Source organism: Centroberyx gerrardi, chromosome 15 (assembly GCF_048128805.1).
Source record: "Centroberyx gerrardi isolate f3 chromosome 15, fCenGer3.hap1.cur.20231027, whole genome shotgun sequence".
In the NCBI taxonomy this organism is placed as follows: domain Eukaryota; kingdom Metazoa; phylum Chordata; class Actinopteri; order Beryciformes; family Berycidae; genus Centroberyx; species Centroberyx gerrardi.
The window spans coordinates 24,987,847-25,007,553 of record NC_136011.1 but is presented as its reverse complement, the minus strand read 5'-3'; the positions used below and the strand labels follow the sequence as shown (position 1 = coordinate 25,007,553).

Below are 19,707 nucleotides of genomic sequence, written 5' to 3'. Positions count from 1 at the left end.
GCTCCAGGGGTTCTGTCCGTGACCTCTGACCTCTGAGGGCAAGAGAAAATACAATTTTCCTACAGGTATCACAACAAGTATCACATTGTTGTTGTTACTACGCCTCCCAGCTCTCATTGTCCTTGTATCCTTTTATGGGAGGTCAGGTATACAAAGCAAAATTATTTCTATATTTCACTATATATTTATGTTTCAATGTAATATTTTGCATTGTGCACAGAAAAAAATAAACCCACACAGTGGAATGACATTCCCTTTGTGGTTTATTCAGCAGTATCAACTACCTAGTATTTAACTGTGGATACACTCCCTCCTTATATTTCATTATGTATCCATGTAGGATAGGATAATATAAAGCTACTAACAACAACACGCAGCAGAGGAAGGTGTGTACTTAAGGCAGGGGTTCTGGTTAAGACAGTGAGACGTGTAACAGGACACTGAGAACCAGGCTAGCCTGTCAGCACAGAGGCCCGGCATGTTTAAGTACCTGTGTCAGTGTCTCTCTCACTCATTTACAGACACACTAGTATTACTACACTTATGAGGACCTTCCACTGACGACATTCATTCCCTCACTGCTAATCCTCAACAATACATGCCTTACCTTACCCTTTTTCAACCTGAGAACTGTAGAGATGTCCTCACTTGTTTTATACACAAAAGAAGCAACCTCAATGTTAACTAAACAGTCCTGGCCTACCTTAAAGGTGATGCATGTAACATTTTGTGTTACTCAAAATGAGGACCACATTTCCCATAAACTGTACTGTTGCGGAGGATGTTGCTATTTGTCCCCCTCCCTGACATCACTCCGCTTGCATGTTTTAAGAGCAAGAACAAGTATAAGACCCAATAATCGCCGTTAACAGCGAAAATGCATTCTGATGCAGCAAGATAGGGTGAAGTTGCAACTATAGTTAGAATAGTAGAACTGGAATAATGTTGTCAAAACTTCCTGTTTTCTGACATAAAGCAATATCCCTTTGTGTTGCAAAGCAACCCAGCAGATTTCCTGCAAAACCCAACCTGGTGGCACACAATGTAAAATGCAGTGAGAGGCCAGCAGAGGCTGCCAGTCTTCTCTGCAATTTGTTTACACTACAGCAGCTGATTTCATTTATTAATACACCTTCAAGCAGAGAGGGAGCAGCTAATTAGTGAAATTACCTGGTGTAGTGATTAGCTGGAAGGAAAACTTACATACTCTTTGGTTTCTGATAATTATGCACAAAAAAAGCACAAAGCACCTTTAAATTGTAACAGTAAGAGTGACTGTAATGATATTCTCTGCAACCCTGGCCTACCTTAAACAGAAAGATGGATGTTCTCCACACTAATGGTTTCCCAATCTGGTGGTCAAGGACAGCCCAGAGGTCACAAGATGATTTTCAGGGGCCATGGGATTATTTATGTACTCAGAAAAAACATACAATAAAAGCCTTTTGTGTTGTGAAATAATACACGCAGCCTCTGAGCTTCTTCCAGTAATTGTTTTTGGGGTCACTGTGGAGAAATAGTAGTCTACACTGCCCGGCCTAACCGTGATGTCGATGTTCCGTCAACAACCCTGGCCTACCTTAAACAGAGCGACGCTTGTCTCAATGCTCTTTAAACAGCCCCCGCCTACCTTAAAGAGAGTTACGGTGATCTCAATGTTCTCCGGTACAGGCCACACCACCACTCCTCTGTAGGGGTTCTTGATGCCAGGCTGCCAGCTGTGGGACTGCAGGACAGAGGGGCACAACGGGACAAAACAAGTAAGACAAGTCAGCCATGAGCAGTGGGGGTAGTAGCAGTAATGGTAAAGTTACAGTTACAGTAACAGTAGCAGCAATAGTATTAGTGGTAGGAGGAGTAGAGTAGTAGTAGCAATAGTAGAAGTAGTAGTTGTAGTAATAGTGGTAGAAATAGCAGTGGTAGCTGTAGCAGTAGTAGGTGATTGTTGTAGTGACAGTAGTAGTAGTTGCAGTGATGTAGTATTAATAGTAGCAGTAGTGGTAGAATTAGCAGAAGTGGTAGTATCTGTAATAGTAGTTTGCACAGTAGTGATTGTAGTAGTAGTATTTTTTGTAAAATAACAGTAGTAGTATTTTTTTACAGTTAACACAAATCTGATGTGTATTACAGTCTAGCTCAGTACAACTTGGTCTGTAAGTGAGAAAAACATTTTCTTTTCTTGTTTCTTTATTTACTATGCACTCGATACACCATCGTCTTCTGTTTAGGAATGCCACTTAATAAATACAAACCTTGGACGATTTCCGCCGACTCCTGCGCGTCCAAACCACCACCAGTTTGTCTGGTTGCCTGTGAGGGAGGAGAGAAAAAGAGAGATGAGTGAGGAGGAAAGGATATCTACTCATCTATCCACCTGTCTTTCTGCCCATCTATCTACCTATTCAACTGTCCGAGTATCTAATACCTGAGGTTTAAAACTCCTGATTAGCCTATTGGTTTAAACACACACACACACACACATACATATACACACACAGACACACGATATGAATAAATCATGAGACACTGCCAAGCCCTGGCCTTGCCTCTGCGGACTGAAGCATCGCAACACACACACACACACACACACACACACACACACACACACACACACACACACACACACACACACACACACACACACAAGCTCAGTGCCACAGGAAACGTAGCACAAAGGAGGCAGAGAGTTACAACAACCCAAACCAGCCCAAGTCAAACATCACACAGTCACACTGCATTAAAAACAGACAGGAGACAGTGTGACCTAGAAGACAAAAACACAGTGAAAATAACAAGAAAACGTAAGTCTCCCATTAGAAATGACTGGGGAGGGAAGTGTACCTCTGAAACCCTGAAATCTAGACAGCAAAGGGAGAAGTGACACACAAACACACTGAGAGACACACAGTCAGGGTGTTGAGACAGATTAGCTGCAGTAAGACGCTCAGCAAGGCCCTTGCTACTCTAATCAGCGTGTGTGTGTGTGTGTGTGTGTGTCAGACAGAAACGGTATGTGTGATAGGAGTACGAGAGAAAGATGAGACTTGACTTTTAAGGTTCTTTCATAAAATATCTCCCAGTAAGGCCAAGGAAGAAATTACAAAACCCTTTAACTCGTGGGACTAGTGTCCCATTGCCTAAATATTGATTCAGAGACTTTTCCCACTTGCCAAGAATATAATTTCTGGGGAAAGCACTGCCATAGACAGACATCCAGCGACTTGCATAGAGCTAACTGGCTTTGAATAAAGCACAAACTTGATCCACCTGATGGAGACCTAGACAGCCTTCATAAAACTACATCTACAGTAGCATGGGCCGACCTGTGCTTTGCCTTTTATTCACGGGCAACAGGGTGGCTTACTGAGCAAGTAGACCGTCCTTCAACAAGGGGAACCCAGGTTCACACCTCTGTGTCGGCAAGCCTCCTACTGAAGTGTCTTTGAGCAAAACACTGAATCCCTACCAGCTTCAGTGGTGCGGTTCTGTAGCTGATCCTGACCTCCCTGTAGGTGCTGCTAAGTTATTAAATTCTTACCATTTTCTAGTCCTTTGAAAGCTAAGACAGACAAATATGTAAAGGCTGACAGGGCAGGGAATCAAGCGGCCAAAACCACGGGTGAATTTTGAAGCCAAGTGGCAGAGGGCGGCAGTTCCTCTAATGTCCGCTAGAGACCGGCAAAAAGACTCTAAACCCAGCTCAACTCCATGTAATTCAATGGGATCACAAGCCAACTTCTCGCAAAAAATATAAAGTCAATACACTTTTTCCACAAGCCTAATGGTCTCAGTAGCTAATTTCACTTCTAATGTGTGTCCATATGCTGATTTTCAGAATAATTGTGTCATTAACAGTCATTAATTGTGTCATTAACATTGGGCAGTGGTGGCCTAAAGGTTAGAAAAGCGAGCTTGTGACCGGAAGGTCGTCGGTTCAATCCCCTGGACCGGCAGGATAAATGTGGGTGGGGAAAGTGAAAAGCAGCGCTTGCCCCTCCCTCATTACCAACACTGAGGTGCCCTTGAGCAAGGCCCTTAACCCCAACCGCTCCAGTGGAGCTGCTCATTGGCCAGCAGATCAGACTGTGGTTGTACTGGTCAGCTTCCAGGTGTGAATGTGTGTGTGAATGTGATCAGGGCGTTCCTGAAAAAGAGAGCATTGCTCTCAGTGAAACTCCCCTGAATAAATAAAGGTGAAAAAAAAAAACAGGATATAACAGATATAAAATTGGATTGTTTTCCTAGTGATTGACAGGTTGCCAATTACGGGCCAGTACTAGGCGGTGCTGCGGCTCTGTGGACAACCCAAACTCCAGCCTCCTCATCCTCACTTTGGCTCCTCCAACTCCAAAAAATGTCAACATGGCGGCGATCGTAAACACAATCTCCAGGCTTTAAACAGCTCTTCAGAAGCCAACGGGTGACGTCACACTCACTAAATCGATCGTTTTTTACAGTCTATGGTGGGAATCTACCAGTAGGGGATGGGTTGGAACCTCTCTGTGTATATCTGTGACAATATTCCTATCTCAGTGTGTTTGAGATAGAGTGTGTGTGCGTGTGTGTGTGTGTGTGTGTGTGATTGTGCGCATGCAAGCACTGCAAGCTTTACAGTGGGTTTATGTGTGTGTGGCCTCTTACGTCAAAGACTCTTGAAGAACAACAGCGAAGCAAGCCATTCTAGGAGAAGAATGGCTCTGTGTGTGTAGCAGAGAGAGAGAGAAGACAGAATAGAGAGGGAGAGAACAAGAAAGTGACAGGGAAGATGGGAGAAAGAGAGAGAGTGAGAGAGAGAAGGAGAGAAGGAAAGAGAAGGGGTGAGAGAGAAAAGAAAGGAGAGGAGCGAGAGAGAGAGAGCGATAGCCAACAATTCCAGCCTAGAGGAGAAGGCCTCACATAGACAAGCTATTGTCCCGCAACACAGAGCCTATGTCATATCAGAGAGAGCGCATGCACACACACACACAAAATATCACCCTCTGGGGCTTTCTTTTTTTTTTGCAATACACACTGCGCTATGAGAAGAATGCAAACCATTCCTCCGCAGTCTGACTGACTTCTGCATCTCGTCTCTGACACACACACACACACACACACACACACACTTTTCTCTCTTTTCAGCTTCAACCTCAGGGCTGCATGTTTCTTCTGGATGCAACAGGAATCAATGAGCCATCAGAGAGGAATGCCACAACAGAGGGAAGAAATGTGTTGAAATAGGGCTTGAAGTCAGACATTTACTGTGTGTGTGTGTGTGTGTGTGCATATGTGTAAAATAATCAACATGCTGATATAAGATGCCTTACAAGTATAGTGATACAAATGCTTTTGTGTCTGTATGTGTGTACATGCTCTAATATCATGCATGGTCATTTGATTATTCATGTCTTCCATTCCTTATGGTGACAGCTGTTGTGGCCCATGTATCTCTGTACTGTAGTCTTTTTAATGGATCTCTTGCAATGACGTTGCGATAGCCCGAAAACATTTTGACCTGAACACGTCACGCTATTGGTCAGATGTAGAAAAAAAAACATGGTCTCTTGGTATTCTAGCCAATGTCACGCGTACCCTCGTCACCACTGCATGATCTTGCCTGTACAAAAACCTCATTTGACTCTCAGCGACTGGGCGAGTGAGAGGGTCTGACACAGGAAAACATGAAAAAATAGACACACACACACACAGAGAGAGAGAGAGAGAGAGAGAGAGAGAGAGAGAGAGAGAGAGAGAGTCCTCTGTCTCTGTCTCTTAGATGAGATAAAAAGGGACAAAAACTACAGTTAAAATAGGCCTATATAAAGAATGAATAAGGAAAAGAGGAAAAGTTCTTAGAGGGAGAAAAAAGAGATGGAAAGATAAATGAAGGAATAAATAGGAGGGGGGGGCAGATAAGAGTGAAAGTGGTGAAAGTGGGTCAGCAAGCACAGCAGGGGGTGAGATGAGAGCCCTCCAAGAGTGACACACACACACACACACACACACACAAGTAGCAACCTACAATGAGCGAGCACGTAGGCGTTCAGTGTCTTGCTCAAGGACACTTTAACAGGATCGTGGCAATTAATAAACCAAAAAATCAAACCCATTCCCCTCCAGTTACGGGAAGCGTTGCAATGCTCATTGATTTCCACAAGCGCCCGCTGGCAGCTAGATAGGCAATTACCGAGTCCTTTCCATCCGGCTCCTTTTAAATGATCATTTCCGTTTTTAATGCACGATATTCTCCTGAATCTGATCGCTGTATTGATATTAGGAGCATTGTAGTCGTGCTGCACACTGCTCATATGTGTTTCATAAGACAGTAATTTGACACTTTTTAGCTGTTGTTTAGTTGAGATGTGTAAAATTGCCCAACACTCAGACAGAAGGTGAACATGAGTGCAATGGACTCAAAAGTTGCCTCTACTTCAGCTCGATTCAAGTCGACACACTGTGCTGACAGTTGACAAGGACGTTTAATGTTGATAATCCATGACAGGCTGAGATAAATTGAAGTTAAATCACGTTCAAAGTAACTGCACCAACTTTTTGGTTGGTGCAGTGACTGCCTCTTGGATTCATCTACCCAAAGCCTATTGTGGTCATTTCTTATAAAACCATGTTGAGGTAACATAAAAGGCACATAAAAGCCTCAATAATTCAGAATCAACTGGAATCAAGATGTATGAATGAAACAAGACACTAATATAAAGCTTGCTCATCAAAAAATTTGGTTGGCTTTTTAATGTGCTAATGGAAAACACTTTAGGCCACTTATATTGTGTGTGTGTGTGTCAGTCTCTGTCCATCTGCCTGCATGGCTGGAAGTGGAGGGTGGGTCAGGATGTTGCGGCTGCCCTATCTTTCCTGTGAGCAGGAGGAAGGAACCACTTCACATTTGATAGGGAGGCCTCTAGTCTTTCCTCTCCCCCTCTCCCTCTCCCTCTCCCTCTCTCCCTCTCCCTCTCCCTCTCTCCCTCTCTCTCCCTCTCTCTCTCTCTCTCTCTCCCTCTCCCTCTCTCCCTCTCCCTCTCCCTCTCTCCCTCTCTCTCCCTCTCCCTCTCCCTCTCCCTCTCCCTCTCCCTCTCCCTCTCCCTCTCCCTCTCCCTCTCCCTCTCTCTCTCTCTCTCTCTGACCGTGCTTAACCCTAGCTCACAGCAGGGTAGGGCTTAGTTTAGTTCATTGGCACAGCGATAAAACGTAGCCAAGTGATAAAAACAGTGATAAAATATGATGCTTAGAAAGAAATCCCACAACAGTGATTTCTGCAATTTCCAAATTCCAAGAGGGAAAGCTGTTTCAGACGGTCAACAAAACGATGATTTCCATTTTTAACCCTTAATTAGACAAAAAAATGACTTGTCCTGCTTTACACACTTCCATACATCCCCACTTGGGAGCTGCCCAGTACAACACAGTCTTGTACTGCAGCTCCACTGCACTGCTTGTGCCATGTAGAATTCCTCGCCAGCAAATCAAATTGCACAATGTTAATGTAATACCAATTGCAATACATGTGGACACTATTTCTACATAATTTGGTTTTGCAGCTCTTGGAGAAAAAGAACAACCCAGGAGAAAAATCACATGCTAATGCTTAGGATTTACTTTAGCTTGAATAAACTCAAAGATTTTCTCCAACATGCAACTTCAATTGTATACCAATTATTAAAGAAAACCTTGTAGGTGTTGCAATAAAAAATGCAGCCTCATGCGAGTTGATAATTGCAGGAGTCATATTAGGATTGTTTCCTGTGATTAATGTTGCACCCCTAGTCCACACTCCTTACAGTTACAGCAAGGCTTTGGGGTGAATGGCTTCATTCCAGCAAGACTTCACTGTCTGAGGGCTCGCTGTTTGGCTGTCTGTCTGCTGGAGAGGGTTAGACTGTCTCCTCTGTCATTAAAAAAAACGAATAAAGCTTCCTCTGTCATCTATAAAAGTGTGTCAGTGTGTGTGTGTGAGTGAGAGAGAGAGAGAGACAGAGATGAACAGGATGAGAGAAAAAATACAGAAGAGAGGATGAAAGAAAGAAAGAGAGAGAGTGCGTGTGATGTGAGAAAGAGAAAGGAGGGAGGTGGATTTGAAAGGGAAGAGACGAAAAGTTTGTGTGTATGTGTGTGTGTGTTTGAGGAAGACGGGCGTCTGAAAGTGGATACGGCATCATCCCGACCAAACGCTGATATTGCTCAGAGGAAGGAGAGCTTCTCCCTCCGCCGACAGACTTCATGTCTGCCTGTCAATCACAGACATGAGGAGAGACAGGAAAGAGCAGGAAAAGACAAGAGGGAATGTAAATCCGTCGTACTACTCCACACGCTAGTGTACTAATACACATAACAGTAATGTAAGATGAAATATGGCCGACGACTGCACTGCAATATGCATCACAACAGACAACGTGCTGCAATACACACAACCATGCTGTGATATGTAATCTAGCAGACTAATTTACTGTGATATGTAGCCTAATGGAACAGACTACTGTACTGCAATATGTAAAAGGCTACTCTCCTCTAATATGTAACAGAACAGACTACTGTACTGTAATATGTAAAAGGCTGCTCTCCTCTAATATGTAACAGAACAGACTACTGTACTGTAATACACACAGCTGCTATACTGTAATGTGTAACGTGACAGACTACAGTACTGTAAAGAACTGTAAAGTATTTGCAAATTACCAGATGAAATGTCTCAGAGTAGTAGTTGCTCAGAAACGCCATATCAGAGGATGCCTATTTGTGAGAAGTAGAGGTAGAAAATGTATTTTGTAGGCTTGACCTACTTGGCAAATTCTGATTCAGATAAAGACAGAGCAACAAGAGGGTGGTAGAGAGAGGGAAGTGGAGAGAGAGAGAGAGAGGGAGAGAGAGAGAGAGACAGAAAGAGAGAGAGAGGATTGCTCTCGCTACGTTGTGCTATCAGTCCGACTGTGGCCTCTTGCTATCAGACAGACGTAGCAGAGCAAACACAATCTGTGTCACTGTCACACTGCGGACTGCCCGTTAAACACCCCCCCCACACACACACACACACACACACACACACACACACACACACAAACAGGCACACAGGGCAGTGACAAGACAGGGCAAAATGCCATTTTAAATTTACATGGAGTCTGTATAAAGCAAGGTTCATGGGGTGTGATCCGCAACATAAAAAAAAAGAAAGAAAGCAGGAAAAGAAGTGTCCTATCAGAAATAAATGGGAGTTGCTCTGCATCAGAGCCATTTTAATATCGTTTCATTTTCCTTGTCAATTTATGCGTTCTCTTATTCTATCATTTTCCACCACACTGTGTTTTGTTATTTCGATTCCTTTGTCCGATAAATTTGCGTCTTTGGTTGTTTGGATTTATTTTATTTTTTTTGCTTTTGTTGTTTTTGTTTCTTTCTACGCTGAGATAATTTTATAAGCCTCTGGATTTATTTTGTTCCCTGCTCAAGTCTCACCTTTCTGTGTTTTCTTATCAGCATATTTTATCACTGTCACTATATATGTTCAAAAACTGAAAAATCACATCCTTGAGGTTTTGTCTGTGTGACAGCAGGATGTGTGTGTATGTGTAGATTAGGAAGGGACAGGAAATTAGGAGAAGTGTGTGTGTGTGTGTGTGTGTGTGTGTGTCACTGTGTTCTACGGGGTACACTGACAGGCCCTTGACCTCCAATTATAGAACCGGCAACCAGTGTGTGTGTGGCGATGAAGAGCTGGGTCAATGACACAGAGTTAACGCTGAAAGCACCAACGCCAGACTCAAGTGTCTGGAGTGAGAAGCTAAAGCACCACTCTAATCAGCTTGCTTGAGTGTGCCTGGCGTTGTGTGTGACGTGCGAGTGTGTTTGCACTTGTTTGTGCTTGCAGCCCGGCTGCGCGGCACGGCCGATGCTCTCTCTATCCTTAAATGTCCTTTAAACCATGTTGACATTCTCTAGTTGTAAAGTTGTGTGTTAATTCTAATTTAATTTCCTGGATTAATAATAAAAGCATTCAGAATGTGTGTGCGGTGTGTGGCTGTGTGTGTGTGTATATAGTCAGGCTGCATGAGACCTTTTAGCATGCTGAAGTTCTTTAATATTTGAATTTTATGTAAATTACATTACATTAGCCTGGGTTTTAATAAAACATTTAAAATGTGCGTGTATGTGTGTGCGTGTGTGTGTGTGTGTGTATTAAGCCCACGCTAACCCACTGCACGCTCTCTGTATACACTGCTGACAGTCCTCAAGGTGAAACTGCACTGCCACCATGACCTCCTGTCACACCAGCAAGCCAGTTCAATGAGGCAGCAAGGCGGGGAAGTGGTTAGAAAGACCGTCCCGTAACCAGAAGGTCACAGGTTTGATCTCTGCAGCAGCTAATGTGTCCTGTCAAAGTGTCTTTAAGCACGACACTGAACCCTCTACCTGCTGTCGCTCTGGATAAGAGCTTCAGCTAGACAGACTGTGAATGTTCTGTCTTTGGCTACGGGTAGACTTGTCATTTTGACAGGATTTTTTTTTAGATCCTAGTCTAAAGAAGGGATTTTATGAGATCACATCGCTGTATGTTCACACTTCTGAGTCAATCTGTGTCTACGTTACTTTTCCTCGCTCTCCCTCACCATCTCTTTACACGACTTGTGTGCACAGCACTGTGGCTGGATTTGAAGATTTTGGTTGGTGTTTAATGTAATGTCTGCAGATAGTTGCTATTCTGAACATCAGCAAATATGTGATGTGATAGAAGGTCTACAACTACATAAAATGTCTAGTGAAACGTATATCGGGACTAAACAATATTTTTCCAGACATTTCCAGATTTTGTGTAATTCCCAAACTTTTGAAGACCTGAAGACTTCAAGCGTAAAGATTCTTTACATATTTCTTGTGGCTGTGTATTTTGACGTAGCTACATTTTACGCTCAGGAAGCCTATTTAGCCAGTTCAACCCAGCCATTAGTTGCTATTGTTACAGAAAAGTCAAAGGTTCGCTCAAAATTCACTGGGCAGTTGAATAGAGACATAGTTGCTGTCACTCTGTGCGGCAAGATGCACTGCAGAGACAGACCAATTGGAGGCCAAGCGTGACCAATTGAGGATCAGCCATGACGGCCTGACTTGAAGAGAGAGACCGGGTGTGGGCCAGTTACAATGTAATAAGCAGAGAGGTTGAACGGATGAAGTGAAGATCAGAGACTCAGAGACTCCACCAGTCCTGAGGGATGGAGGTTAAGTAATAGTTGTTACTCTCTTAGCACTGAGAAAGCATATTGGGAGCAGAGCAGAGGTAACTATTGAAAAAGAGGAGCAGGTGATCATCGACAGCCAAGAGGAGAGAAAATGAAATATTTCTTCGCTGATAGGACTGTCTGGATTGGCTTGACAGACATGGGGGGGAAAGAAGGAACCTGGAAACGGGTGAGACCCACTGGAAGCGAGTAACAAAAATGGCGGGTAGCTCTGTGCTGGGATTGGGAGGAAGACAGATTAGATCAGACAGAAGTTTGTAATTTACTAACTTGTGATTTTGTTCAGTGATTGAGGCTGAAGTGCTGCGCTGTTTCTCAGATTCTGTTTGAATTTTGATTTGTGCCTGGAGCTCTTCCTTCATTTCAATTTAACAAAATGGAATGACACAAAACAGCGCAAGACTTTACTAGGCTGGAAAACGAAACAGACTCATTCATTCTGATGTTGAATTTGATTTAGTGACAACTTGAACGTAAACGGACAGATCAATACAAACCCACAGCTAATGAGGTCCATGTGTTAGCTGGTTGAAGCGCATGTCATTAATGTACACCAAGGCTACAACCGAGGCAGACAGATCGGGAGTGGTGCGCATATTTTTGTCTGGTTATTTTTCTGGCTCTTCATCAATGCTCTTTCATTCCTCCCTTATCACTTCAACTGCATGTCTGCGAGGGCGGGGGAGTGCACTTATGATGTGAACTGTGTGTGAAAAATCTGAGGCTCTCATAAGGCAACCTCAAAGCAATGTATTTTCTATGCAAACTAATTGAGGCTTTCCCCACTGTTACTCTCTCGTGGGAAAGAAAGAAGATAGCTGATGAGAGGTAAAACTCACGCCAACTTTTACTTCTTTTATAGCCATGAAGATCACAGTACCTCTAAACCCATGACACTGCAGTGGTGAGAAGGAAACACAACCTCAGAAAAATCTAAAATCTGAAGTCATGCATCTCATAACATATTACTATATTTCCATGCTTTTCCATGCATTTCTTCTTTGTCAAATTCCCAAACTTTTCAAGATGTGGAAATTACCAAATTGCATTTTCTATGTAAATTGTTCTATGATTCAACAATCTTCCTTCAGTCTAAATGAGTAAAGTGCAAGTCCTATAGGCTACTGTATATATGCTTTGTTTTTAAGTTATGTTCTGTATGGGTCAAGTATGTACGGGTTGAGAAGAATTGAGAAGAGGCGATTTTTTTGCTATATATTATGATCACGATTATTTATCACAATTATTAGTCTTGGTGATTTGAGAAGAAAAATCATTTTACTGCACTTTTTGCATCTTTATCTTGATATTACTGATTGATACTGATCTTGATTATACCACAGTGTACAGTCTCAATGACATGTCATGTTTCAATGTCACTGATACATCAATCACATCAAACAATTAATTGTGCAACCATGTCAGAAGGCTATGATTCAGACACCCACAAGACTGGGAAAATCTGGGTGGGGGAAATGAAAAAGAAATGCTCCCCTCTCCCTTGACAACTACCATGTTGTGCTCTTCAATAAGCCACATAACTCCTAAACTCAAACTGTTCCAGTGGGGCTGCTTAGTGGCCAAGAGGAGAAGACTGTGGTCGTACTGGGTAGCTCCCAGTTGTGAATGTCTGTAACTGTATGAATGAGAGGCAGGGCGTTGCTAAAAAGGGCATGTGGGCTCTGCAAACTTCCCTGGATAAATAAAGGTTGAAAAAAAAAAAGAGAATACAGTCATTGCTGATCATCATCTTCAAGCGCAGAGCAAGGCGATGATGAATGAGTCTGCGTGCATGCTCACCAAATCTTCCCTGAATAAATTAAGGTTTAAAAAAAGAATAACAGGGAAGGCATGATTCAAAAGGGAATGAGACGCAGGACGGTAAAGTGAGTACAATGCAGTAGTCGGCATTCAGACAGGCAGCAGCTTACTGCCACTCAACCAGAGAGCACAGTGACAGCCTCAGGGAGGGAACAGACACAGTAGGAATCACTCCGATCATGTGTTTGGGAGCAGCTACAAAAAACAGAAAAAAAAGGGGATGATAAGAGGCCGACTTTCTGCTCATAGAAAGAAAATAGAAAAGAGAGTGGGAGGTGGAGTGAAGGCGAGGCAGGCTTTTAACTGGAAGGTTGCGGGTTTGAATACCAGGACCGGCTAGGAAAATCTGAGCATGGGAAGTGAGGGAATAACTTTCACCCCTCCCTCAACAATTACTGTCACTATACGAGCTAGCACAGGGCCCTAGGGAGAGGCTGACACAGTAGGAATCAGTACCATCATGCGCTCGAGAGCAGCCACAGAGAATAGGAGAGAAACAAGGAGGGGGGATGATGGATGATGGAGGCCAACTTCCAGTTCCTAAGGCGATGATACATGAGCAACATTGAGACAATAGAGTCAGGAAACGTTTGCTTCAGCGAGGATGGGTATTTGCTAAGGAAACAAAATTATAGTGGGTGACAAATGGATTTTGAGAGTATTTTGAAAAAGTAATGCTGCTTATAATTGTTGGCCAATTTCTTATCTACATTGCCTCCATGGAGGGCTTGCCTCAGCATTTTTTTTCAAATTGTGGTGGGCGATATGGCCTGAATTTTATATAACAATTTTAATTTATTTATTTTAATTGTGGGTGGTAACAGTATAAAATCAATCAAGTACAAGAACCCTGTGGAACTGCCTGTTTTTTTGCCTGGGCTTTCAACGGTGCAGTTACTTGACATTTTCTTAATTTAAGGGGAGGTATCACATTTTGACTTTTCGTATTTGGAACATCCACATAAATCCAGGTTTCGTTTTCCAAGCGGAAATTGCTGGTATTACCACCGCCTGCCAATGACAGTCGCAAAACAAAGCTTGCAGATGATAGTTTTCTATAGTTTTCTGTTTTTGTAACCTTTCTGGCTCATCTGGATCCGGACCATAGCTTAGCTTAACCTGACCTAAGATTTCTGCCGGTTTATCGTTTCTACCCTTACCCCGCCCACTAGTAGTTTCAATCATAATGAACAAACATCTTATATCTGGGAAACATAAAAAGATTTTTGATTGCTGGTTGCTGGGAGCATTGGGAACATCTACACTGCCAAGCGTGCTGTGACCGTTGAGGGAGGGTGAGCAAGAATCTGGGGTAGAAATTGGTCTTCACTAGGATTATGCTACTGGCCTTTGGAGTGGGTGTAATGGGAAATTACCACCAACCACCAGTAAAATCATGGTAAACACGGACTGTGGCTAGCAAGTTTATCTAATCTACCAGCCACTGTGGCAGGTAACCAACCAGGAGGTCCTAGCCTTTCTAAAAGCCTAATGGGCTGGTAAAATAGTGAAAGAGGATTAACTGACCTGTAGACTACCAGGAAGGGAAGCCAGTGTTTTGTGGCTTGAACAACCTGAATTCCCTCTGCAAGTCAACTACATTTTTAGAATAGAGCTTCCCAAACAATGCTTTGTTACCTGCTGCAGTGGCTGATAACGTAGATCAACTCAGCAGCAACTGCCTACATTTAACAGCAGAAGACTGGTGGCTGGTGGTATTTTCCCATCCTGACACATACACATTCATCTGCCTGCAGATCCTGCAGCACAGCCCTTCAGGCTGCTAAATGATGAGCGGCCTCCTGGGCTGCGTGTTTCTCTCCGACAGCAGTAGAGACAGACACACCAGCAGAGTTTTCATCACATTTAACACTCCATTGACTGCTTCACAACCCTGCCATGTCTCATGTCTATTTATTTGTGTGTGTGCACGCCCATGTGTGTGTGTAGACAGACGCTTGTACGATGGTTTGTGTGAGTATGTGGGTGTATGTGCTTGCAGTAGTGTGTGTGCATGCACCTACATCTGTGCGTATCCTTTACACTGTTGCTGTTATTCTGTCTCTGTGTGTTAATGTGTGTTTGTGTGCACAAGAATACACACAGACTTGAGAGACTCTGTGTGTGGTGTGTGTGTGCATGCGTGCGTGTTGTCTGCATCCATGATTGCAGCACTGAGCAACTGCAGTCGGGTGGATTCCACTGCAAAGCAGTTAAAGTGACATTACCAAAAAAAGAGGGCGGAGAAACAAGTGAGGGAAGGAAGGAGGAAGAGAGATCGAGCAATCAAGAGATAGAGAAAGAAAGGGAGAGGGAGAAAGAAAAAAAAAGGATGAGAGGGAGAGTAAGAGAGAGAGAGAAGGAGAGGAGATAAGAGAGAGGTAGAGAGAGAAAAAAAAAGGAGAGAAGAGCGCTAATGATAGTGTGTGAGCCGCCCCAGATGACAGCAGCGGGCTTGGTGCAAGAAAACAATTACAGGAGAAGAGGAGGCAGAGATGAGGAGATCTATCCAGTCTGAGAGGAGAGGAGAGAGGCGAGCTAAAAACAAGCGGCTGACTTAAATCCTCAGCAAATGTTGTAATTTGGGAAGTGATAAGAGCACAAAAAATAACAACATAAGTACCAAGTATGAAACCGTTTGTTTACAGAGCACAAAACCCACCCACAAAACCAGAACAAACTCTCCATTCAACACTAGTTTCGCAGATGTGGTTTTTTTGGACACACAACTCCCATTTATTTTTAATGGGAGATTATGCATTTCCTGACATTTGACTTCCTGATAGGGCTGCATGATTATGTCTTAAATTTTTTGCTAGATATTGTGACACAATTATTAATCATGATTATTAGCCTCAATGATTTGAGGAAGGAAAATTGTTTTACTGCACCATATTATATTAAGCTGCAGAAAACATTATAAATTAAATCTTTCAATATTTCCAATGTGACAATATTCTGAATCAAACCTTGAGTCTTTCATAATCGCCTGACTAAAAGAAATCAGCAGGAATGGAAGTCACTTTGCTACAAAGCACACTTCTCAGCTTATGTCAAGGACAACAGAACATAAAATGAATATAATTTTATTTTCTCCCAAATCACATAACAGACATATTCTGTCCTCTACCGGAGCACCACTGAATATTCCTATATGTTTCTATAGCTGACCTTAATGTGACGGACTTCAATTGTACACTGAGAGACATTTGGCTGAATTTCATGCATACACTGTCAGTTGGCAGACAGACATATAACCTCCAACTACTGCTTCCTCCTGTTAGTTGCTCACCTCTAACCGTTGCCATAGGTTGACAATACTCATTAGGTAATATCAAACTTGCCCTCAGGAACGTGTCAACGCCTTCAAATGGCGAAGTGCGTAGCGGGCCACGTCACACAAGATGATGTTTCGCTGGCAGAGAGATGATGGACGGTCGCCATAACACACACATGCTCACCAGAAGACAACATGTCACAGCCTGACACATCTTGGTCACTTCCCCTGATGGGGCGAGGCATCAGCCAAGTTTCAGCATGATGCTTCAACTGTGGTATGATTTTAACAGGATTTCTTTTCAGAACAGAACTCCCGTTCATTTATACGTTTTACACTTTAGGCATGTAGTTGACACACTTACTCAGAGCGATGTACAGTGAGATAGGGGTTCAGTGTCTTGCTCAAGGACAGTTTGATGGGATCATGCTGTTTGATGAGCATATATTGACAGTTATAGGAACTGAACCCATGACCTTCCAGTTATGAGGCCGTCTCCTGACACCAATTGACCTTTAAGGGAAGATTACGCCTTTGCTGTTTTTTTGTTTTCCTAATCACATCCCTAAAAAAGAATGAATTTGGAAAAGAGAGAGAGGAAGCCCTGAGCCGAGATAGGAGAAGGTACACAAAGCAGCAGGAAAAGGCAGAAATACTTTAATCTCCCATTGAAAATGTATCTGAATCAGATTCTGTTTATACTCCAAATACAGTTAATCCACAGGGATTTGCCTTGGTGACACTGGTGAAGGGAAATATTGACAATGAACAGTTATTGTCACCGTGAGCGTGACACATCGTTGACACACATGGCACAAGAACAGAGCAAACAGTGCAAAGGTCCAGTGCAAGACGTACAATGAAGAGTAACATTAGCCTACAGTACATACATACATACATCTAATACCTACACATCTGTACATTCAAGACACATGCATACAGTGTAGGGAGGTGTTGTAGGGAGCTGTACATTGGCTGCAAGTTTATGGCTAAAGTGACAATCCCATACATTTGGCTCGATATTGTGCTCACGATCATTAATGTCAATGTTTTGAGGAACAAAATTACTTTATTGCATTTTTGGATGGCGTTTAGATCAACATCTTGACTATTTTCCAAATTAAATGTTGTCAATATTGTGGAAATGTTATGTTTATTGTACCCCACGCAATGAAATGGGAGGGGGGGGTGGGGGGGTGGGGGGGACTATGAATCAAGCTGTCAAGCTGATCCATCTGTCCGTCCATCAAACATGATCTCCGGTCATATCTCGGACACCATTGGACCAATTCTGACTTTGGAGGGATGACACATTGTGGCACTGTTGGTGTAAAAAACTTAACACTGATTGGCCCACTGGGGACGGTACAATTAAAAGGTCAAAAAGTCAATGCTTGAAGGCAATAAATGCGTCACCACCTGTCTGATTTGGACGAAATTTTGAGGCATGATGAATCTCGTTATTGATCGGCCCAGGGGATGACATGTTTCACTTGACTGTGGAAACTTAAATCGCTATATACCATTAAACATAACTTCATGTCCTGAAATCCTGACAATCTGAAACCCTGAAAAACCCCCATCCCCGCAGAGTACAGTAGTTGTTTTCGGAGTACTAAACAGGCTGTGTAAGAAGACTATGTGATGATGATCAGTTTAAGAGTGGCTCTGACACATTGAACTCCCTGAGGAGAGCTGAAATATAAACAGGAGGGACGTGACGGAGACAACAGCCATTTATCTGTCAGCAGTCAGACCAGAGGAACTGCAGATAACGCAGCCTTACCTAGGCTACCCCGAGTGAGTGTGTGAGTGTGTGTGTGTGTGTGTGTGTGTGTGAGAGAGAGAGAGAGGGTGAGAGTGAGTGTGCTAGTGTATGTGTGTGAGAGATGGTGAGAGCGTGTTTGTGTATGTGTGTGAAAGACGTGAGAGTGAGTGCTGTTTAGGGACTCCCTCTCCCTCCCTTCCCCTCCTGCAACACTGAAATCACTGATGCCTTGTGTGTATGTGTGTGTGTGACATGATTGATGCTTTGCCCCCAGGGTTACTTCCCAGATGGTTGATATGAAAACCTCTTCCTCAGTACTCTTGAACTTTCCCTGTCACGTCGTGTGGCTGTGAGGGAATCACAACTGTCTTGATTAGCCACGGTTGCGTGTAGCGAGCTAGAGTTACAGTGGAATCAATAGCGTCTCTGTGTTACTTCCAGTGCATAACGCTCATACTCCTGACACATGAGTCAGTGTGCCTGTCAATGCTAACGACACTCCCGGCTTTTGACAATGTTTTTGACCCATATTTACCCAGGCAAGCTGACTCAAAACACATTCTCACTCAGAGCACCAGCCTCGGGGGAATAGTAACAGGGTGAGTGAGGGTTGCATTCAGGCATAGAGTTCACACCTGGGAGTTGTGCGGCCTTTTACTGTTTTGACAGGTTTGAGTCGCCTTGCTCTAGAGCACCTTGATGGTGGTTGTTGCTCTCACCCAGATTTCCCAAGGTATCTGCGGATTTGAACCAACAACCCTCTGGTCACAAGCTTGCTTCTCTAGCCACTAAGCTACAGTCCCATCACCATCTCCCAGGAGAGGCAAGAGTAATGACAAACTAAGCCTGGGCATTTCATATAGACTGCGAAAGGAGGGTACACCCTCCTGGAATAAACGTGCAGACTTGAACGTGTCTTACTTTGGGTAGTCTATATGAAGTGCTTTGTTTAACTATTGTCCTCTGTCCTATACTGTCGAGCACCAAATCCCTGTTTTTCAAAAAACTTGGAGTGTGTTGGACATATATTTAGGAAAGACAAACTGTGTGCAGGAGGACTTAAGCAGGCTTAAGGCATCCACCTGAGCATTCCCGTCCCTTGTCGTCGCATCAAACTCCACGGCGAGTTTAACCAACAGTTTTTAAAGCACTGCGGGTGGCAGCAGTCTGGAGGCTAGAGGTTTGTTGCTGATGCCAACGCCAGACCAGCTGGGAAAATCTGGGTGGAGAAAGTGAGTTGTTCTCCCTGAACAAATATTGTCGAGGTGACTTTGAGCAAGGAGTTTAATTCCCAACTGCTCGGTGGTCAACAGCAGCTCCCAGGTGTGAATCTGCGAGAGTGTAGCAGAGCGCTGCTGAAAAAGACCATGTATGCTCAGTGAGCCTTCCCTGAAAGAATAAAGCTTTTTGTTTTAATTAAGTGACTATCTGAACCATGTGACCCCTCATTCTGTTCCCGAGAAGCAGGATGTCTTTAGGACCGACTGAACCGCTTCTCCACTTCAACCTTCAAAGTTCTCATTAGTAGAGCTGCACAATTAATCATGTTCAACTACTTGCCACAATTTTAGTTTCTTTCATTAGGCATTTTGGCAACATCAAAATATTTCATTTAAAACATC

The 19,707-nt window shown here is 43.3% G+C and overlaps 1 protein-coding gene across 4 annotated transcripts in view; it reads right to left on the bottom strand.

The window, feature by feature from the left end:
* Positions 1–19,707, bottom strand: part of ehbp1 (EH domain binding protein 1) — a 171,882-nt gene that overhangs the window by 145,514 nt on the left and 6,661 nt on the right. For all 4 annotated transcript variants that reach the window (XR_013507199.1, XR_013507200.1, XM_071897739.2 and 1 more), the window contains exons 3-4: positions 2,253–2,310; positions 1,631–1,726 (exon numbers count right to left, since the gene is read on the bottom strand). Coding sequence is in view for 2 of the 4 variants with exons in the window: in XM_071897739.2 (XP_071753840.2) it covers positions 1,631–1,726; positions 2,253–2,310 (154 nt within the window). In the remaining 2 variants the exon portion in view is untranslated. The remainder of the gene's footprint in view (positions 1–1,630; positions 1,727–2,252; positions 2,311–19,707) is intronic.